At 59.4% G+C, this 16,286-nt stretch overlaps 1 protein-coding gene across 2 annotated transcripts; it reads right to left on the reverse strand.

The window, feature by feature from the left end:
• Window positions 1-1,801: 1,801 nt before the first annotated feature.
• Window positions 1,802-15,854, reverse strand: LOC103170069. Of its 2 annotated transcripts, XM_007666481.3 has the most exons (5): window positions 15,513-15,851; window positions 9,710-9,838; window positions 8,615-8,674; window positions 7,311-7,449; window positions 1,802-2,443 (listed from the first exon to the last, which is right to left on the reverse strand). In XM_007666481.3, exons 1-5 carry the CDS (start codon window positions 15,667-15,669, stop codon window positions 1,969-1,971), a joined length of 960 nt encoding a protein of 319 aa, XP_007664671.2. In that variant the 5' UTR covers window positions 15,670-15,851; the 3' UTR covers window positions 1,802-1,968. The 2 variants fall into 2 exon arrangements, with proteins under 2 accessions (XP_007664671.2, XP_028935496.1); XM_029079663.2 differs by lacking the exons at window positions 8,615-8,674; window positions 9,710-9,838 and having other exon boundaries at window positions 15,513-15,854.
• Window positions 15,855-16,286: the final 432 nt, after the last annotated feature.

The following is a 16,286-nucleotide window of genomic DNA, read 5'->3' on the forward strand; positions in this document are numbered from 1 at the left end:
CGTTCTGGGTGGAGACCTCGGCCGCGGAGGGTCCTCTTGCTGCGGCCCGTCGAGTCGCGCTCTCAAGCGGGGAAAGCAAGGCCTTTCTCCAGACAGAGCGGGCGCGAGCAGTCCGTTTTCCAAGTGCTTCCATCTCCCCACCTGTCGAGCCCAGATGAAAGTGAAAATGCTACTGACGGAGGGCAGGATACTTGGAGGAGGATCTCTAAGGGTGGTGCTGAGGAAGAGGGTCTTGAGGGAGACGAGCGGACACGGAGGGGGGTTGGATCGGCCGTCGAGGCGGCGCCTGGAGTCGAAGACCCGTTCCCGGGGTAAGGGTGGGGCGCCCTTCCCGTAAGTGGGAGATCTAAAGAGAAAACGCGGGTGAATTCGGATAATAAAGTCCAGCAACATCGTCTAACAAGTTCCCCACGCAGACCTTCCCGACCTCACCGAGGGACACGGAGCAGAGCCGTAATGAATGAACAGCGAACACACGGAGTCCTCTCTCGACCGAGCGCACGGGATAGACAATACTCTCGGCCCAGACCCGGCCGGTCCGGGTTCCTGGTGCTGCGGAGAGTACAGTTCCGCAACGGACAGTCGACGTTCTCTACCCACAGTGAGCTTACGGTCTAGCGGGGGGAGACAGACACGAATATAAAGAAACGCATTACGGATATAATAAATGCCGGGGGGCTGGGAGGGGACGTAATCGAAGAGACGCAATGAGGGCGATGCGGAAAGGAAGGGGAGAAGAGGGGGGATCTTTCAGGGCAGGCTTCTTGGAGGAGATGGGAAAGGGGCCGAGTCATCGTCTTTCGGATCCGAGGAGGGAGGGCGTTCCGTTCATTCATTCAGTAGTATTTATTGAGCGCTTCCTATGTGCAGGGCACTGTACTAAGCACGTGGAATATACAACTTGGCAACAGGCCAGAGGGAGGACGAGGGCGCGGGGCCGGCGGCGAGATCGATCGAGGTTAACGTTAGAGGAGCGGAGAAGGCGGCAGGAGATGCAAGACGGTGGACGGGGAGGGTGTAGTTGAAGTCACGGGAGCGAACGAGCCCTCCAAGGGAGCGGATGCGGAGGAGAGGGGGACGCAGAACAACACCGAGGGGGCCCCGCAGTCAGGGGGTGGGAGGTGGAGGCGGCGCCCACGAATGAGACCGAGAATGAACGGCCAGTGAGACGAGAAAAGAACCAGGAGAGAGGAGCGTCGGGGCGGCGATGCTTCCGAACAGCCCGTGGCCGAGTTCAAAACGCGAGTTACGGACGGTCCGGAGGCCGCGCTTTTTCAAGGGGGCTGCCATTTGAGGACGTGACCGGTGCGATTCAGCCAAATGGCTTCTCAACCCGGCGTGGGTAAGCGACCCCCGGAAACGGGGGCTACTTCCACACGGGTTACGGCTCAACTGAACATTCCCTCTTTTTCGTCACTGGGCATTTGGAAAAGGAGAAATCTGTGCCGGGTGAAGAGGAGGACACGTATATCTGAAGGGATGGGTCCGTGGGAGCAGGGGGACCAACCAACACCCCAAAACCCCGCACCGAGAAGCTGACGACGTGACTCGGGGAGTTTGGAGGGAAAGGGCTTTTGGGCATCCGTCGGACGACGTCCCACCTGTAATCGGCGTCAGCGCCGAACACAGCTCGACAACAGGCCAAGCAAACACGGAGAGCCGGTGGTCGTTCTTTTAAAATTTTCAAAACGGCCTAGCTTTATTACGGTAAAGGTGAGATCCTCGACCAGGAACACGAGCCCGGGGCCCGCCGGTGGGGGGAGAGCCCTTCTCTTCAGCCAGGAGCGGGGGGGGGGGGGGGGGCCTCCGAGAGGCGGCCACGCGTCCCGGGACAGGTGGATCCGACGGCCGGGAGCGGAATCGTATCTACGATCGGGTCAGATAGCGAGATGGTGCCCTCCGGGATTTTCTCTAGGAAGAGGTGAAAGACGCCGGGCGCGATGACGTTTTCCAGGCGGCGCGGAACGCTCACCGGTGCCGCTCTTCCGACTCGGCCGCCTCGGCGAAAGAGGGAGAGCGGCCCTGGGTGAAGTCCTGGTAATTTTCCCACTCCGAATTGCCCTGCCCGATTTTCCACGGCGGGGAGTCGCTTTCTCCCGCCCGGCCGCCTGCATCGGCCGGGCTCTCCCCCCGCAGGTCCCCGTCCTCGCCGGGTTCCGGCGCGCAGACGCCGCCTCCGGGGGAGAAGTCGGAAACGCTCCGGGGTGGAGGGCTCGTCCCGGGGGTTTCATCACAAGAGCCCGCGCCGTTAGGAGAATACCGGGCTTCCGACGAGACGTTGCTCTCCTGGCTGGCGGGGGAGGGCGGGATGGATTCTCCCAGGGGGAACTCTCCCGCGCTCGAGCTCACGTTAGAGTCCGTCCGTCCCCCCGCCTCGCGTTTACAATCCGAACGCGACTTATCGCTTCTCCGAAGTCTCTTTAGGCAATTTTTCATCGGCTGGCTGTAAAAAGCACAAGAAGGTTTCCGTCAGAATGGCGTACTTATGAATCGCGACGCGCTTCTAGCTGGGAATTCTCTTTTCAGGGGCGGTCGGAGGTTGAAACGCGCCCACGACGGAACCGCGGACACACATTTCCATTCCTACAGGGAGACGAATTGAGAAAGATCCGTACGCACCCCAAAACACGGAGGAGCCGCGTGGTCTACGGGCAAGAGCGCCGTCTTGGGAGTCAGAGGCCGTGCGTCCTCATCCCGGCTCCGCCCCACGGCTGCTGTGTGACCTCGGGCAAGGCGCGTCGCTTCCCTGTGCCTCAGTTACCTCATCCGTTCATCCGTCGAATGGGGATTAAGACCGGGAGCCCCACGTGGGACGACCTGATTACCCGTGTCTAGGCCAGGACTCGGAGTGGTGCTTGGCTCGTAATAAGGAACGCATACCATAAGAAGAAGAAGAAGAAGAATAGTAATAATCCCCCTCAACTTCCATTCGAACACCCGCCGACAGAAGCTGTCACATATTCGGGCACCGGCGGCTCATCCGCAGGCTTCGCCCACCCAATTTTCGAGGCCACGCAAGGCGGTTTCCTCTCATGACACACCCAGCCGTCAGCTCGTTGTGGTCGGTAACAAATGCCATAATAATAATCAGAGTAATAGTGATAATCCCCCTCAACTTCCATTCCCACACCCGCCGATAGAAGCTGTCACGTATTCGGGCATCGACGGCTCACCCGCGCGCTTCGTCCGCCCGATTTTCAAGGACGCGCAAGGCGGTTTCCTCTCGTGACACACCCAGCCGTCAGCCCGTTGTGATCGGGGGACGTGTTGTCTAGTCCTGTCCCGCTTCAGTGTCCCTACGCCTAACCCTCGATTGATTTTTTAGTGCTTTTTTTGCGGTTACATTTATTGCACCTCAAGGTTGGGCATTCGTTTCAGTGTTTTCCCACTTAGAGCTAAGGCCCGCGGATTATTTTAGCTGAAGTCGCTTCCTCCCCACCTCTGGCTGCCTTCAAAAGAGTGAGTAAAATCCGATTTAATTCATCTTTACCTAAGGATGGCTCTTTGGGAAAGAAATGACGGCCGCCACCTAAACCGGAAGGGAGAGGGGCCTTTTGGCCGAACACAAACCACTTGGGAAACGAAGTATTTACACACGTTTACGTACAGAAGCATCTCATTTCCCATCTTCGGTCCGATTTTTCACCGCCGTGACTAATTCTATTTTCTCCATCGCTGATTTTAAAGGGCACTCGTGTTGTCCGGGTCTATATTTTGGATCTCGAAAACATCATGTCCTCCGGAAAACGTTTTGCCCGTCACCTTCGCCTTTCGGGAAACTGCTCGAGAGCTACCCGAGTTACAGAAGCTCCTACCCGCGCCCGGAGAAGCGGCGTGGCCCGGTGGAAAGAGCCCGGGGGTTGGGAGGCAGAGGGCGGGGGGTTCGAATCCCGGCTCCGCCCCCAGCCCTCTGGGCGAGTCTCGTCGCCTCAGTTCCCTCCTCGGGAAAACGGGGACGAAGCCCAACGTGGGACGACCCGCTTAGCTCGCGTCTACCCCGGCGCCTAGGGCAGCGCGTGGCCCAGAGCCCCTCGTGATTCTCTTCTTCCCCGTCGTGCCTCCCTCCTCCCACCTCCTTGGGTGACTCTCCTCCTCTGGCCTCCTAAGGCCGCGCCGGATGGGATAAGGATCTAAATCCGAGCTTCAGATGCATCCGGGGAGGGACAGAGACGCAGACGGGAAGAGGTTGGAGATCCAGGGGAATCGTGGGCGGGCGCCCAGGGCCTCCCGTCGGCCCGATACGGAGTGGGGAGAGATTCATCCAACGGGCATCCATCTTCCTCCCCATCTCCGCGGGTCCTGGACCGGCTGACCATCCCTGACCGAGAAGCCGCCTGGCTTAATTGATTATGGCCCTTGTTAAGCGCTCACTGTGCGCGGAGCACTGTTCTAGGCGCCGGGGTCATCAGACTGTCCCACGTGGGCTCGCGTCTTTTTTTTTTTTAATCCCCATGTTGACAGATGGGGTCACTGAGGCCCAGAGAGGCGAAGTGACTTGCCCACGGTCACCCAGCAGACAGGTGGCGGAGCCGGGATTAGAACCCACGCCCTCCGACTCCCGAGCCCGGGCTCTTCCCGCCGCGCCGCGCCGCTTCTTAGTGGATCAGAGGGTCGGACTGCGAGGCAGAAGACCCGGGTTCTAAGGCCGCCTTCCTCGCTTGCCCGCCGGGTGACCTTGGCCAAGTCAGGCACCATTTTTTGACGGCATTTGGTCAGCGCTCTCCGCCTTAAACAGCGTGGCTCAGTGGCAAGAGCCCGGGCGCGGGAGTCAGGGGTCATGGGTCCGAATCCCGGCCCGGCCACTCGTCAGCTGCGTGACCGTGGGCGAGTCACTTCACTTCTCCGTGCCTCAGTTCCCTCATCTGGAAAATGGGGACGAAGACCGTGAGCCCCACGTGGGACGACCCGATTCCCCCGTGTCTGCCCCGGCTCTTAGAACGGCGCTCTGCACACAGTAAGCGCTTAACAAATGCCAACGGTATTATTATCGAACATCGTTCTGAGCGTCCGGGGGCAGGTGCCGGTTAAGTAGGTCGGACGCGGCGCCAGAGAGGCGGCGTGGCTCAGTGGCAAGAGCCCGGGTTTGGGGGAGGCCGAAGCGGCGGGTTCGAATGCCGGCTCCGCCACTCGTCAGCGGTGTGACTCCGGGCAAGCGTCTCCGTTCCCTCACCTGTAGAACGGGGATTACGACTGCCAGCCCCATGTGGGATGACCCGACTACCTTGCCACCGCCCCAGCGCTTAGAACAGCGCTGGGCGCGTAGCAAGCGCTTAGCAGATGCCCTCGTCATCGTTCTGATCGTCATCATCATCATCCTACGTGGGGCTCACACTCGGAGAAGGCGGGACCATAGGTATTTAATCTCAATTTCCAAGCAGAGGAAACAGAGCCCCAGAGAAGTGAAGCGACTTGCTCCGGGTAACGTGTCTGCGCCTCAGTTACCTCGTCTGGAGAACGGGTATCACAACCGCGAGCTCCGAGCGGAAGAGCGTCTGGGTCCAATCCCGTCGTCTTCCGTCTGCCCCGGGATTTAGAAGGGGGCGCGACCTAGAGTAAGCGCTTGGTGTTCGTTAAGCGCGTACTACGTGCGGAGCGCCGTTCTAAGCGCCGGGGGAGATGCGGGGTCACCGGGTCGGCCCACGTGAGGCTCCCGGTCTTCACCCCCATTTTCCAGATGAGGGAACCGAGGCCCAGAGAAGTGAAGCGACTCGCCCACGGTCGCCCGGCTGCCAAGCGGCGGAGCCGGGATTCGAACCCGTGACGTCCGACTCCCAAGCCCGGGCTCTTGCCACTGAGCCACGCCGCTTCCCAACGCCATTAACGAAAGAGACCGGAGGAAGAAAGAGCAGCTCTCCCCTCCGCCCCACGGGGGGGGGGGGGGGGGGGGGGGTCTCCCGAAACACGGCCCCCTAACAGAACTCCTCCGAACTGTACATTCCTAGTGCTTAGTCGAGCTCTCTGCACACGGCGAGCGCTCAGTAAATACGACCGACCTCATCTTTCCCCCCAAATCCGCTCCTCCCGAATTCTTTCCCGCCCAAGTCGATAACGCCGGCCCCCTCCCTCCCCGACAACCGGACAACTTCGGGGCCACGGTGGCGTCCTCGCCATCGCTCCCCTTCCACAGGCAGTCTACGCCCAATCCTGCTGTTTCTCTCCGGGATCAGCCCCTTCTTCGCACCACTGATAATAATAATGATAATAATCACGTCGGTATTTGTTAAGCGCTTCCTGAGCTCCGTTCTAAGCGCCGGGGGAGATACGGGGTCATCGGGCTGTCCCACGTGAGGCTGCCGGGCTTCACCTCCATTTTCCAGCTGAGGGAACCGAGGCCCAGAATAGTGAAGCGACTCGGCCACGGTCGCCCTGCTGCCAAGCGGCGGAGCGGGGATTCGAACCCGTGACCTCCGACTCCCAAGCCCGGGCTCTTGCCACTGAGCCACGCCGCTTCTCCGTATGACGCTGGCACAAGCCCCGATCCCGCGACATCTAGATATTGACCTCCTTGCTGGATCCTCGGTCTCCAGCCTCTCTCCCCCCTACCCGGAACTCAATCGGAGGAGCGTTAACGATAATATTGACGGTATTTGTTGAGCGCTCACCGTGCGCAGAGCACTGTTGGAAGCACTGGGGGAGACACAGGCTCCCAGTCTTCATCCCCATTTTACAGATGAGGGGACTGAGGCCCAGAGAAGTGAAGTAACCTGTCCACAGTCACTCAGCTGACTAGCGGCAGAGGCGGGATTCGAACCCGTGACCCCCGGCTCCCGAGCCCAGGCTCTTTCCACCGAGCCACGCTGCTTCTCAAACGCTTCCCTCCGAAGAGCTTTCCTCCAAAGCCTTCGAGTTAGAGAATTCGAATTAGAGAAGCGGCGAGTCACCGGTCAAACCCCCATTTGACGGATGAGCTGAGGCCCAGAGAAGTGAAGCGACTCGCCCACGGTCACCCGGCTGCCAAGCGGCGGAGCCGGGATTCGAACCCACGGCCTCTGACTCCCAAGCCCGGGCTCTTTCCACTGAGCCGCGCCGCTTCCCTAATTCATCCCTATTCTCAGAACTCACGTAATTACGTATTTTGACCACGCTGGTTGCAAATAGTTATTTTTTTTTTTTTGGGGGGGTCCTTCCCCTCCGGAGTATATGATCCCCCGTAGGAAGAGATCGTAAAATGGCATCGTTCTGCAGTCCCCAAGCATCCAGCACAGAGCACCGCACCGAGCGGGTGTCCACTAAGCGCTCAATCTACGAAACGCCGGTCAATCCAGGCAAAAAAAATCCCGTGGCATCTGTGGGGCCGAAGGCCGACTCACGTAATATGACAAAAAGTCAGTATCTGGAAAACTGTGACGATGATCAGCAGAAATCCCATGACCACCAAGCAGGCCCAAATGCCCATCTTTAGGATATCCTTCCGGGGAGGGGGTTTCGGGGGTTTCTCTTCCGGAATATCTAGAAGAAAACAAATAGAGGCGTGTTAACCCTTTGCGATCGTACGTAATTCACCCGCGGCGATTCGCGAGAAAATACTTGAATTTCTCTAAGTTGGACACGGACTCCCTTCCAGGAGGAGAGGTAAAGGAGCCTGGGGAGTTTCGCCAGGAGCGGAGAAGTCGGGGGAGTCCCAGCCGGGATGGAAATGAGCGACCGGTCCGTAATCCTTCCCCTCAGCCCTCGACTCCCTCCAGCTTCTCCTATTCCAGCTCCGGCACCCACCCGACAACACTTTGGAAGTTGGCGTCGGCCTTGGGATTGTCCCGGAGGGTTGGACCTGAACCGGCCCGACGTCTCTCCCTACGTCCCGCCCTCGATCTGCTTCCGCACAACATGGGGAACGCGTGCCACGACTCACTGGATTTCCTACGGCACGAGAGCAATCTGGCTGGGTACGAAAAGGCTCACGGGTCGGCCGTCAGTCCGACCCCGGCAAAATCCAGACCCGGGGCCCGACTCATTTCTAAAATATCATTTTGGCTTATTGAATCCTGACGTTTCAGCCACGCGCCTGGGCTTGATTAGATGATTAAAAGCCATCTTTTCTCACACTGTCACTACGTCTCACACCTCACTCTATTACGGGCTTCGGCCGAAGCAGTCGGACGACCGCAGCAAAATCTGCCCGTTTCACCGTGCGGTTGAGGCCTGGGCCAACCGAGTCCCGTAGTCGGAGAAGAATATCGGCTTTCTTGTATCCGATCCCACAGAGTACATTTAGGTGGATAGGACGGCGAGTGAAAGGCTCCCCCGCCCAGACCGAAGTCACCAACGATCCCTAAATCGAGAACTGCGGCGAGATCTCCAACCGACGGACGGCTCCGCCGCTTGTCGGCTGTGTGACTGTGGGCGAGTCACTTCACTTCTCTGTGCCTCAGTCACCTCGACTGTAAAATGGGGATCGAGACTGTAAGCCCCAAGTGGGACAACCTAATTACCCTGTATTTACCCCCGGCGCTTAGAACGGTGCTCCGCACATAGTTAGCGCTTAACGAATACCGACGTTATCATTCTCATTATTGCCCGGTTCACCTGTCACCTGCCTCCCGTGACGATTCCGGACACCTACGGACCAGAATCAGAGATGGGCACAAGAAGAGAAGAAAAAGAGCGTCGCTTTTACCTTCGGGAGTTTTAACGAACTCAAAGCGAGCGGCACGGTTGGCCGAAGCCGGTTCCGGCGCTGTAAAGAGAAACAGAAACGGGGAAGTCAGAACGAGCCCCGGGCATAGTTTTCCATCACCCCGCGCGAGGACAAACGAACACGCACGAGTGTCTGTCGCCCGGCGGCGTCTTCTCTTCGGGACTCCCGAGGAGGACGTCTCTGGCGGCCTCCGGGGGAGACACGGCCCGAACGTTATTTTAGAAAAACGATCCGGGCGGCGGAGCGAGGGATCGACCGGAGTGGGGAGAGACGGGAGGTCAGCGATCGAAGGGGATTTTAACGGGGTAGCATTTTGCACTGGGAGGAGAGGGCAGATTTTAGCGACGTCGTCAAGGTAGAACGGACGGGGTGTAGTGACGGATCGAATCCGCGGGTTGAATGAGAGAGGGGAGTCAAGGACAACGGCCGGGTTTTGGGCTTCTGAGACGGGAAGGATGACGGTGCCGTCCGCGGTTGTGGGAAAGTCAAGGGGAGGCCAGGGTTCGGGCAGGAAGACGAGGAGTTCCGTTTGAGACGGGTCGAGCTTGAGCAGCCGTCGGTTATTTCGGCGAAGTAGGCGGGCAGGTCAGTAGGGGCGAGGGACGGGGAAAGTTGGGGGGACGCGGGGTTCGCGGAGGGAGTTGGAAGTCTGGACCGACCGGCTCCGACGGCGGGCCCGCGCGTCGATCAGGAGGGAGAGATCGTGTCGCCGGGCAGAGGAGAGGACAGAGTTGAAGCGCGCCAAGACAAACCTGGGGCGGCCGGAGTCGGCCCGCTACCCCGAGTCCCGCCGGCTGCTCCCCGTGGCTCACGCAGAAGAGAGAAGGAGCCGGACTGCGGGAGACCATTCAGGACTATAGGTTGGCGGCGGAAGATCGGCGCAGGGATGGGGAGCGAGTGAGTTGGGCTCAGTCGAGTGGCCGTCACGTGGCCGTCGGGGGAGAAAACCGGCGCGGCCGGCGTATCGGAAAGGGCTGGACGGCCGCCATCTTTAAAGGTTGCTCAGCGGTTGTGCTCGCGAGGGGCTCCGAAGGGATCCCCGGGGCGCCCCGGGGCCGCATCTGCTCTGCTCACCGTCCGGAGAGGGGCCGGCGTCCACCGGGAGAGCCCCGGTCGGAAGCAGCCTGGGAGAAGGAACGGGAGGTCGACCTCCCCTCCCGCGATCGTACCGGTCCGCGTCTCCAGCCCGCAGGGGAGGCAGCCCTGGAAAACCGAGAACGAATGAGGTTGAGGGAGAGCCTGCACTTCCCTTGCTCCTGGAGGGGAAAGTCGGGTCTAGGCGTAGAGGTGGAGGGGCATTACGGCCAATCTGGGAGGGCCCCCGCATCTCCGGGGCCGACTCGAAGGAGGGGAAGAACGGGGGGCGTGAAAAGGCAACTCTCCGGAGCTCCCCGACAGTAACCGGAACTAAACGGGAGGACGGAACGAGAGCCGTCACCAGCGACGCGGACGGGGACGACCGGGCCGCAGCGAAGGACAGACAGGCCCGTCACCGGCGGAGGAACGGGCGGGAAAACGTCCCCCCCGATACTCAGCCCAGTGCCGTCGCGACCCAGCCACGACTCGTTGGCAGGGCCTGGGCGGCCTCCCATCCAGCAGACGCCCCCAAAGAGGCAGGCCCGCCTCGAAGGTTGCCTGGGACCCCGCAGATCGCCATCGGAGGCCCGGATGCCCGCCTCCAGAACTCCCCGGGGGCGGGCGAGGGGTGATGGAGGGTTCGGGCCGATGGATCTGGACCGGCGGGCCACAGTCCGCCGGCCCCCGCGCCGCCGGAAGCGCCTTAAACTGTATCGTGGGGGATCCCGACGTGTCGTCTCGTCCTCGGACCGGTGGTTAATCAAACCAGGGAACGGGCAGGGTCTTTCCCTTTTTCGAGGGGAGGGCGGGGAGCGTGTCTGAAAATTCTGCATCATTGCACGCTCCCAAGCACTTAGAACAGTGCTCCGCACGTAGTAATTGCCGTTGTCTTGTTTTCGTCCGCCTGTCTCCCCCGATTAGACTGTCTAAGCCCGTCACTGGGCACGGATCGTCTCTATCTGTTGCCGAATTGTCCATTCCAAGCGCCTAGTACAGTGCTCCGCACAGAGTGAGCGCTCGATCAATACTACTGAAGGAATGAACGAATGAATAAATACCTCTGATCGACCGATCGATCGATGGGAGGCCCCGTCGTTGGCCAGGGATTGTCCCTGTCCGTTGCCGGACTGTATTTTCTCAGCGCGGAGTACGGCGCTCTGCACACAGTAAGCGCTCAACGAATACGACCGAATGAACGATTGAATGAAGCCCCTTCCCATGACGCCCACCTTTACCCGGGGCAGACGTACCTTCCGGGAAAGGAGGAGACCGACCCAACCCCGCCAGAGCATCTGGCGGCGCGGCTCAGTGCAAAGAGCCCGGGCCGGGGAGTCCGAGGCCTTGGGTTCTGATCCCGGCACCGCCCTTGTCAGCTGCGTGACTGTGGGCGAGTCACTTCGCTCCTCTGGGCCTCAGTTCCCCCCTCTGGAAAATGGGGATGAAGACCGCGACCCCCACGTGGGACACCCTGATGACCTTGTATCCCCCCCCCCCAGTGCTCAGATCAGCGCTCGGCACACGGTAAGCGCTTAACAGATACCATCGTCATTATTATTATCTGGTCTGAGCCGTGCGGGCAGCAGAAGGATAACCCGGAAGGGTCTATGCGAAGAGGGCAAGAAGACGATGTGAAATTTTTGTACCCGGTGGGCTATTTCTGCTGCTTTTTCCCTCCCGGGACTGAGTGGGGACTCCGGTGCCGGGGCCTACGTCGGCGTGAATCCTAGGACTCCTCACACCACCCGAGGACGAGAAAAAGATGCCCCCGAGAGTCCAACCGTGTTGCCCAAAGGCTTTGGAAGTCGAAGCGTTACGGGATTCGGACGTCAAGTGATATCGCCCATCACAAGTGGCTTTTCCCGGAGACGTTCCCTCCCCGGGACAGGAAGAGAATTTCCCCAGGGCCACAGAGAAGAAATGCTGTCCCTGTGGCCGGCCAATTTTGGGAGGAACAATTCTTTTATTGAAAGAATGAGCTTGATGAATAAATCAACGATCCAACCTCAGGAGCAGCTGAGATCTAATGAGCCGTAGAGATACGCCGAACGCCTCGACGGTCCCGGAGTTCCCACTCGGCCCCCTTCTCTTCCTTCTCCCATCCCGGGGGGTACCCGGCCCCGAGGTGCAGGACCTCGGCATTTTCCCAGGATCCTGTCGGACTAATAATGATAACGTCGGGATCGGTTAAGCGCTTAATACGTGCCGAGCACCGTTCTAAGCGCTGGGGGAGATACGGGGTCATCGGGTTGTCCCACGTGGGGCTCCCAGTCTTCATCCCCATGTTCCAGATGAGGTCACAGAGGCCCAGAGGAGCGAAGTGACTCGCCCACAGTCAGCTGCCAAGCGGCAGAGCCGGGATTCGAACGCGTGACCTCCGACTCCCAAGCCCGGGCTCTTCCCCCTGAGCCACGCTGCTTCCCAACTAGTTTTGACGGGTGGAGTTCCCCACTGTGAGAATGCCCGGGGACCGGGATTTTATCCTCCGTCACCAGTGTCGTGAAGAACGATAACGCTGGGATCTGTTAGGCGTTTACGACGCGCCGAGCACCGCTCTGAGCGCTGGGGGAGATACGGGGTCATCACGGGAGGCTCACGGTCTTCGTCCCCATTTTCCAGATGAGGTCACTGAGGCCCAGAGAAGTGAAGTGACTCAACCACGGCCCCACAGCTGGCAAGCGGCGGAGCGGGGAATCGAACCCGTGACCCCCGACTCTGCGAAGCCCTAGAGGGGGGACGGCTCACTCCCCTTTCGCTCCCCAATGCCGCCCACCTTCCCAGAGTTGGATGCCCTTCCGGCTGTGGGCCTCCAGTGTCTTCTCGAATACAAAATCTGGACCTCCCTTCCGACGCCCACATCGATTCTCTGTCAGGTTCATTGATTTGATAACGTTGGTATTTGTTAAGCGCTTACTTTGGGCCAGGCACTGTGCTAAGTGCTGGGGGAATTCATCAGGTTGTCCCACGTGAGGCTCACAGTCTTCATCCCCATATTACAGATGAGGTAACTGAGGCGGAGAGCGGTTAAGCGACTCGCCCGGAGTCACACAGCCGGCAAGCGGCGGAGGCGGCATTAGAACCCATGACCTCCGACTCCCAAGCCCGGGCTCTTTCCACTGAGCTAGGGGGCAGAAACCGAATCTGCCCCGGTCACTGCTCCCGACGTCCATCGTCAGGGCTCGGCACTCGGATCGTCGGGGACGGAACGCCGGGAATCCTCCCTGACGCTCTGCGCTACGGGGTTCTTAAATGAGAAGAAATAATAAACGATGGAATTCAGCGGTTTCACGATAACACCTCGGTCCCTTTGAAAACACCGTACGTTTCCCGAGATCGTATTTCAGGACACCGCGTATAAGGTACCTCCACCGGTGGAGATGGGCTTTAAAGCAGTCAAGCGGCCGGGCCCCCCCGCCCCCCCCGCTGATTTCGGATTAAATTAGAATTTCTGATTCAATCCGATCCACACGCTTCCCTCACTCTGCCCTTCGTCTATCTCAGTGACGACTCCCTGCCTGCCTCCGCCCTCTGAGCTGGAATTCCCTGCCCCGGAAAATACGTCAGACCGCCATTCCCTCCGCCTTCCGAACCTCTTTAAAATCACGTCTCCTCTCACCGCCCTTCCGGGACTGATCCCTCTCTTCCTCCACCCCTTCACCCTTCTGAATCGTCCGCGCGTTCGGATCGGTACCATTTAAGCTCGCGACATTCGCCGTATCCGCAGCCCCACAGCATCCGCGTCTCGTCTCGGGCCACCGAGCCGTTCCCGACCCACGGCGACACCGTGTCTCTCCCAGAACGCCCCGTTCTCCATCCGCCGTCGTTCTGGTTTGGCGTCCCCGGAGAGTTTTCTCGGTAAAAATGGGGAAGCGGTTCACCGCCGCCTCCTTCTGAGCGGTAGACCCGAGTCTCCACCCTGGACGCTCTGCCCGACACGGGTGAGTTTGGACTCGTGGCCGCCGGCCAGGCTGGGAACGGAATGGGCGGGCCTCGGCCCGACTCTCCCTCCCGTAGCCGAGACCGGTCGGGGACCGGAAACTCTCCACGTGCCAACGTGTCGGTCGTTCGTTTCTTTATCTCCGCGCCCGTCGCCCCTCCGGCCCGGACGCTCCTTTCGGGCGGGACACGTTTCTACCGAGATTGTTGTGGGGAAATAGCCGTCGTTAGGACTGTGGGGCTCGCTAAGCACTTGCTGTGCGTCAACAAGCACTGTACTGAGCACCGGGCTAGATGATCGGCTCACGGGGCTCACGGTCTGGGGGGAAGGGAAACGGGGTGAATCCTCATTTTTCAAGTGAAAAAAAGCGACGCCCAAAGAGGTTAAGCGACTTATCTTAGAGCGGGGCTTAGGTTGTCCTTTCCCAAACACTCCATACGGTGTTCTGCACGTGGAAACCGCTCATTAATAACCACCGATTAACGGATTTAATGATGGAAACGCAGTGGAAACTCCCAGATCGGCGCGCCGGTGAACTCCCCCGCCTCGTTCGTCCCGGGTCTCTTCCGAAGTCTGTGAGTGGGGGGGCCGCAGGGCATCAAGGCGGTGTCTTTATCCGAAGCTTGCCCCCCTCCCATCCTGCGCCACCCCCGGTATACCTGCGCCCTTCTCACCGATGCGACCGAGGCGCAAATTTGACTCCGCTGGGCGTATCCAATGAATGCCGCCGATGTAAAGCACAGTGCAAAGCTCTTTCCCTTCGGTAAGATGGCTGAGCCAATAGTTTTAGTAATGACTGCTTTTAAAACCATCGGGCACTTTTAGGAGGCAAACATTTCCGATGGTTCTAATAATGACTGTTTTTAAAACCATCGGGCACTTTTAGGAGGCAAACATTTCCGATGGTTTTAATAATGACTACTTTTAAAACCATCGGGCACTTTTAGGAGGCAAAGATTTCCGATCGTTTGAACAATGACTACTTTTAAAACCACCGGGCACTTTTAGGAGGCAAAGATTTCCGATCGTTTGAATAATGACTACTTTTAAAACCACCGGGCACTCTTAGGAGGCAAACCTTTCCGATCGTTTGAGTAACGACTACTTTTAAAACCACCGGGCACTTTCAGGAGGCAAACGTTTCAAACAAAGCGATCCTTCCGGCGTGCACCGCTCTCGGGCCCGCAACTCGATAGCGGGTAAAGAGAGATCTCCGCAATCGTTTCAGGATTGCGCGTCTCTACGGCGTTTCGCCGCGTTCCCGTAACGCCAAATAACGATGTCGGCATTTGTTAAGCGCTTACTACGTGCAAAGCACTGTCCTGAGTGCTGGGGTATACGCGGTGATCAGGTTGTGCCACGTGGGGCTGACCGTCTTAATCCCCATTTGACGGATGAGGGAACTGAGGCACAGAGAAGCGACTCGCCCGCAGTCACACAGCTGACAAGTGGCACTACCTCCTTCCGGGTTCTCTTTCCCCCCCAGGCGAGCCTCCTTCCCCCTCCAGGGCGCCGCGGGCTCAACCGACACGGCGCGCGGGACGGGCTCAGGATTTCGAGGCGCGGAGCTACCGCCGAGTCTCCCGTTGGGTTGGGGGTAAATCACCCCTCTGTCCCCGGCCGCCGTATTGAACGGGGCCCCGCCAATTCAAATCCCGTGGCCCATCGGGCCATTCCGGAGGACCTTATCGCCTCCTCTCCCGCCTCTAAAGGCGAGAGAGCCCAGATGCCGCACCCCCGCGTCTCCTCCCCCGTCCTCCGCCGGCCCCGTGGCTCGCCGGTACAACCCGGCGGGAGACGTCGGCACCTCCGTCCCTCCCGCGCGGAAGGTCTTCCCGTTCCCCTTCCTCCCGATTCCCGTCCTACCCGGGCGGCGGGGCAGTCGAAGAGTTTGCGTCTCCCCAGAGCCGTAGAGCAGGAAGAGAACGGAGAAGATCCGAGCCAGGGCCGCTCGGCCCGAAGGGCATTTTCCGGGGAAAGGGGGAGCCCGTCGACTCTCCATCTTCCACCCGAGGCATTTCATCGAACCTCACCGTTACCCGGCGACGGCCCCCCGAGCCCCTGCTCCGTCGAGGAACGCGCTGACACTGTGATGTCACCGGACTCCAGGGCGTGGGGCCTTTAGCGGGAGCGGATGCGGCCGGGGCGCCGTATCCCGTGGTCGGAAAGATGGCAGTCTATCCGAAACAATCCCTCACGTCCAGCTGGAGAGAGAGGTGTGAGGAGAAAAATAAAAAAACCAGCCGAATGTTTTCCGATCTTGTGCTTTACCCCACATTTCTCCCTTTTTTTGACCGAGATACGGTCTCCTGCGCACCCGATGTCTTACTTGGGTAAAACTTTCCTTTTTCATGTGGCAAATCCAGGCCTACTCTCTGTCCCTGCTTTAGTCCCGTCTGCTCGGAACCAGTGCTCGAGTTCGGATCCGCTTTCCTTTTCATTTTGCAAATCCGGGCCCACTCTCTGTCCCTGCTTTAGTCCCGTCTCCTCGGAACCAGTTCTGAAGTTTTAAGTGATTCAACCTCGGTCTCAGCTCGAGCGGATTCATCAGAAACGTAGATACGCGCTGTTCCTCCTAGGCCATTTCTCCCTAGTCTCTCAGATTTCTGGGCTCTTCTTCTGCTCCCCCGAATGGCCTTC

The sequence above is a fragment of the Ornithorhynchus anatinus genome, chromosome 15, assembly GCF_004115215.2.
Source record: "Ornithorhynchus anatinus isolate Pmale09 chromosome 15, mOrnAna1.pri.v4, whole genome shotgun sequence".
Lineage (NCBI taxonomy): Eukaryota > Metazoa > Chordata > Mammalia > Monotremata > Ornithorhynchidae > Ornithorhynchus > Ornithorhynchus anatinus.

Coding starts and splice junctions, on each gene's coding strand:
- LOC103170069 (XM_007666481.3), bottom strand. CDS start 15,669: ATGAAATGCCTCGGGTGGAAGATGGAGAGTCGACGGGCTCCCCCTTTC. Junction 7,450..8,614: donor GTTCGTTAAAACTCCCGAAG/GTAAAAGCGACG, acceptor GTTTTCTTCTAG/ATATTCCGGAAGAGAAACCC. Junction 2,444..7,310: donor CTGACTTTTTGTCATATTAC/GTGAGTCGGCCT, acceptor TGCTTTTTACAG/CCAGCCGATGAAAAATTGCC.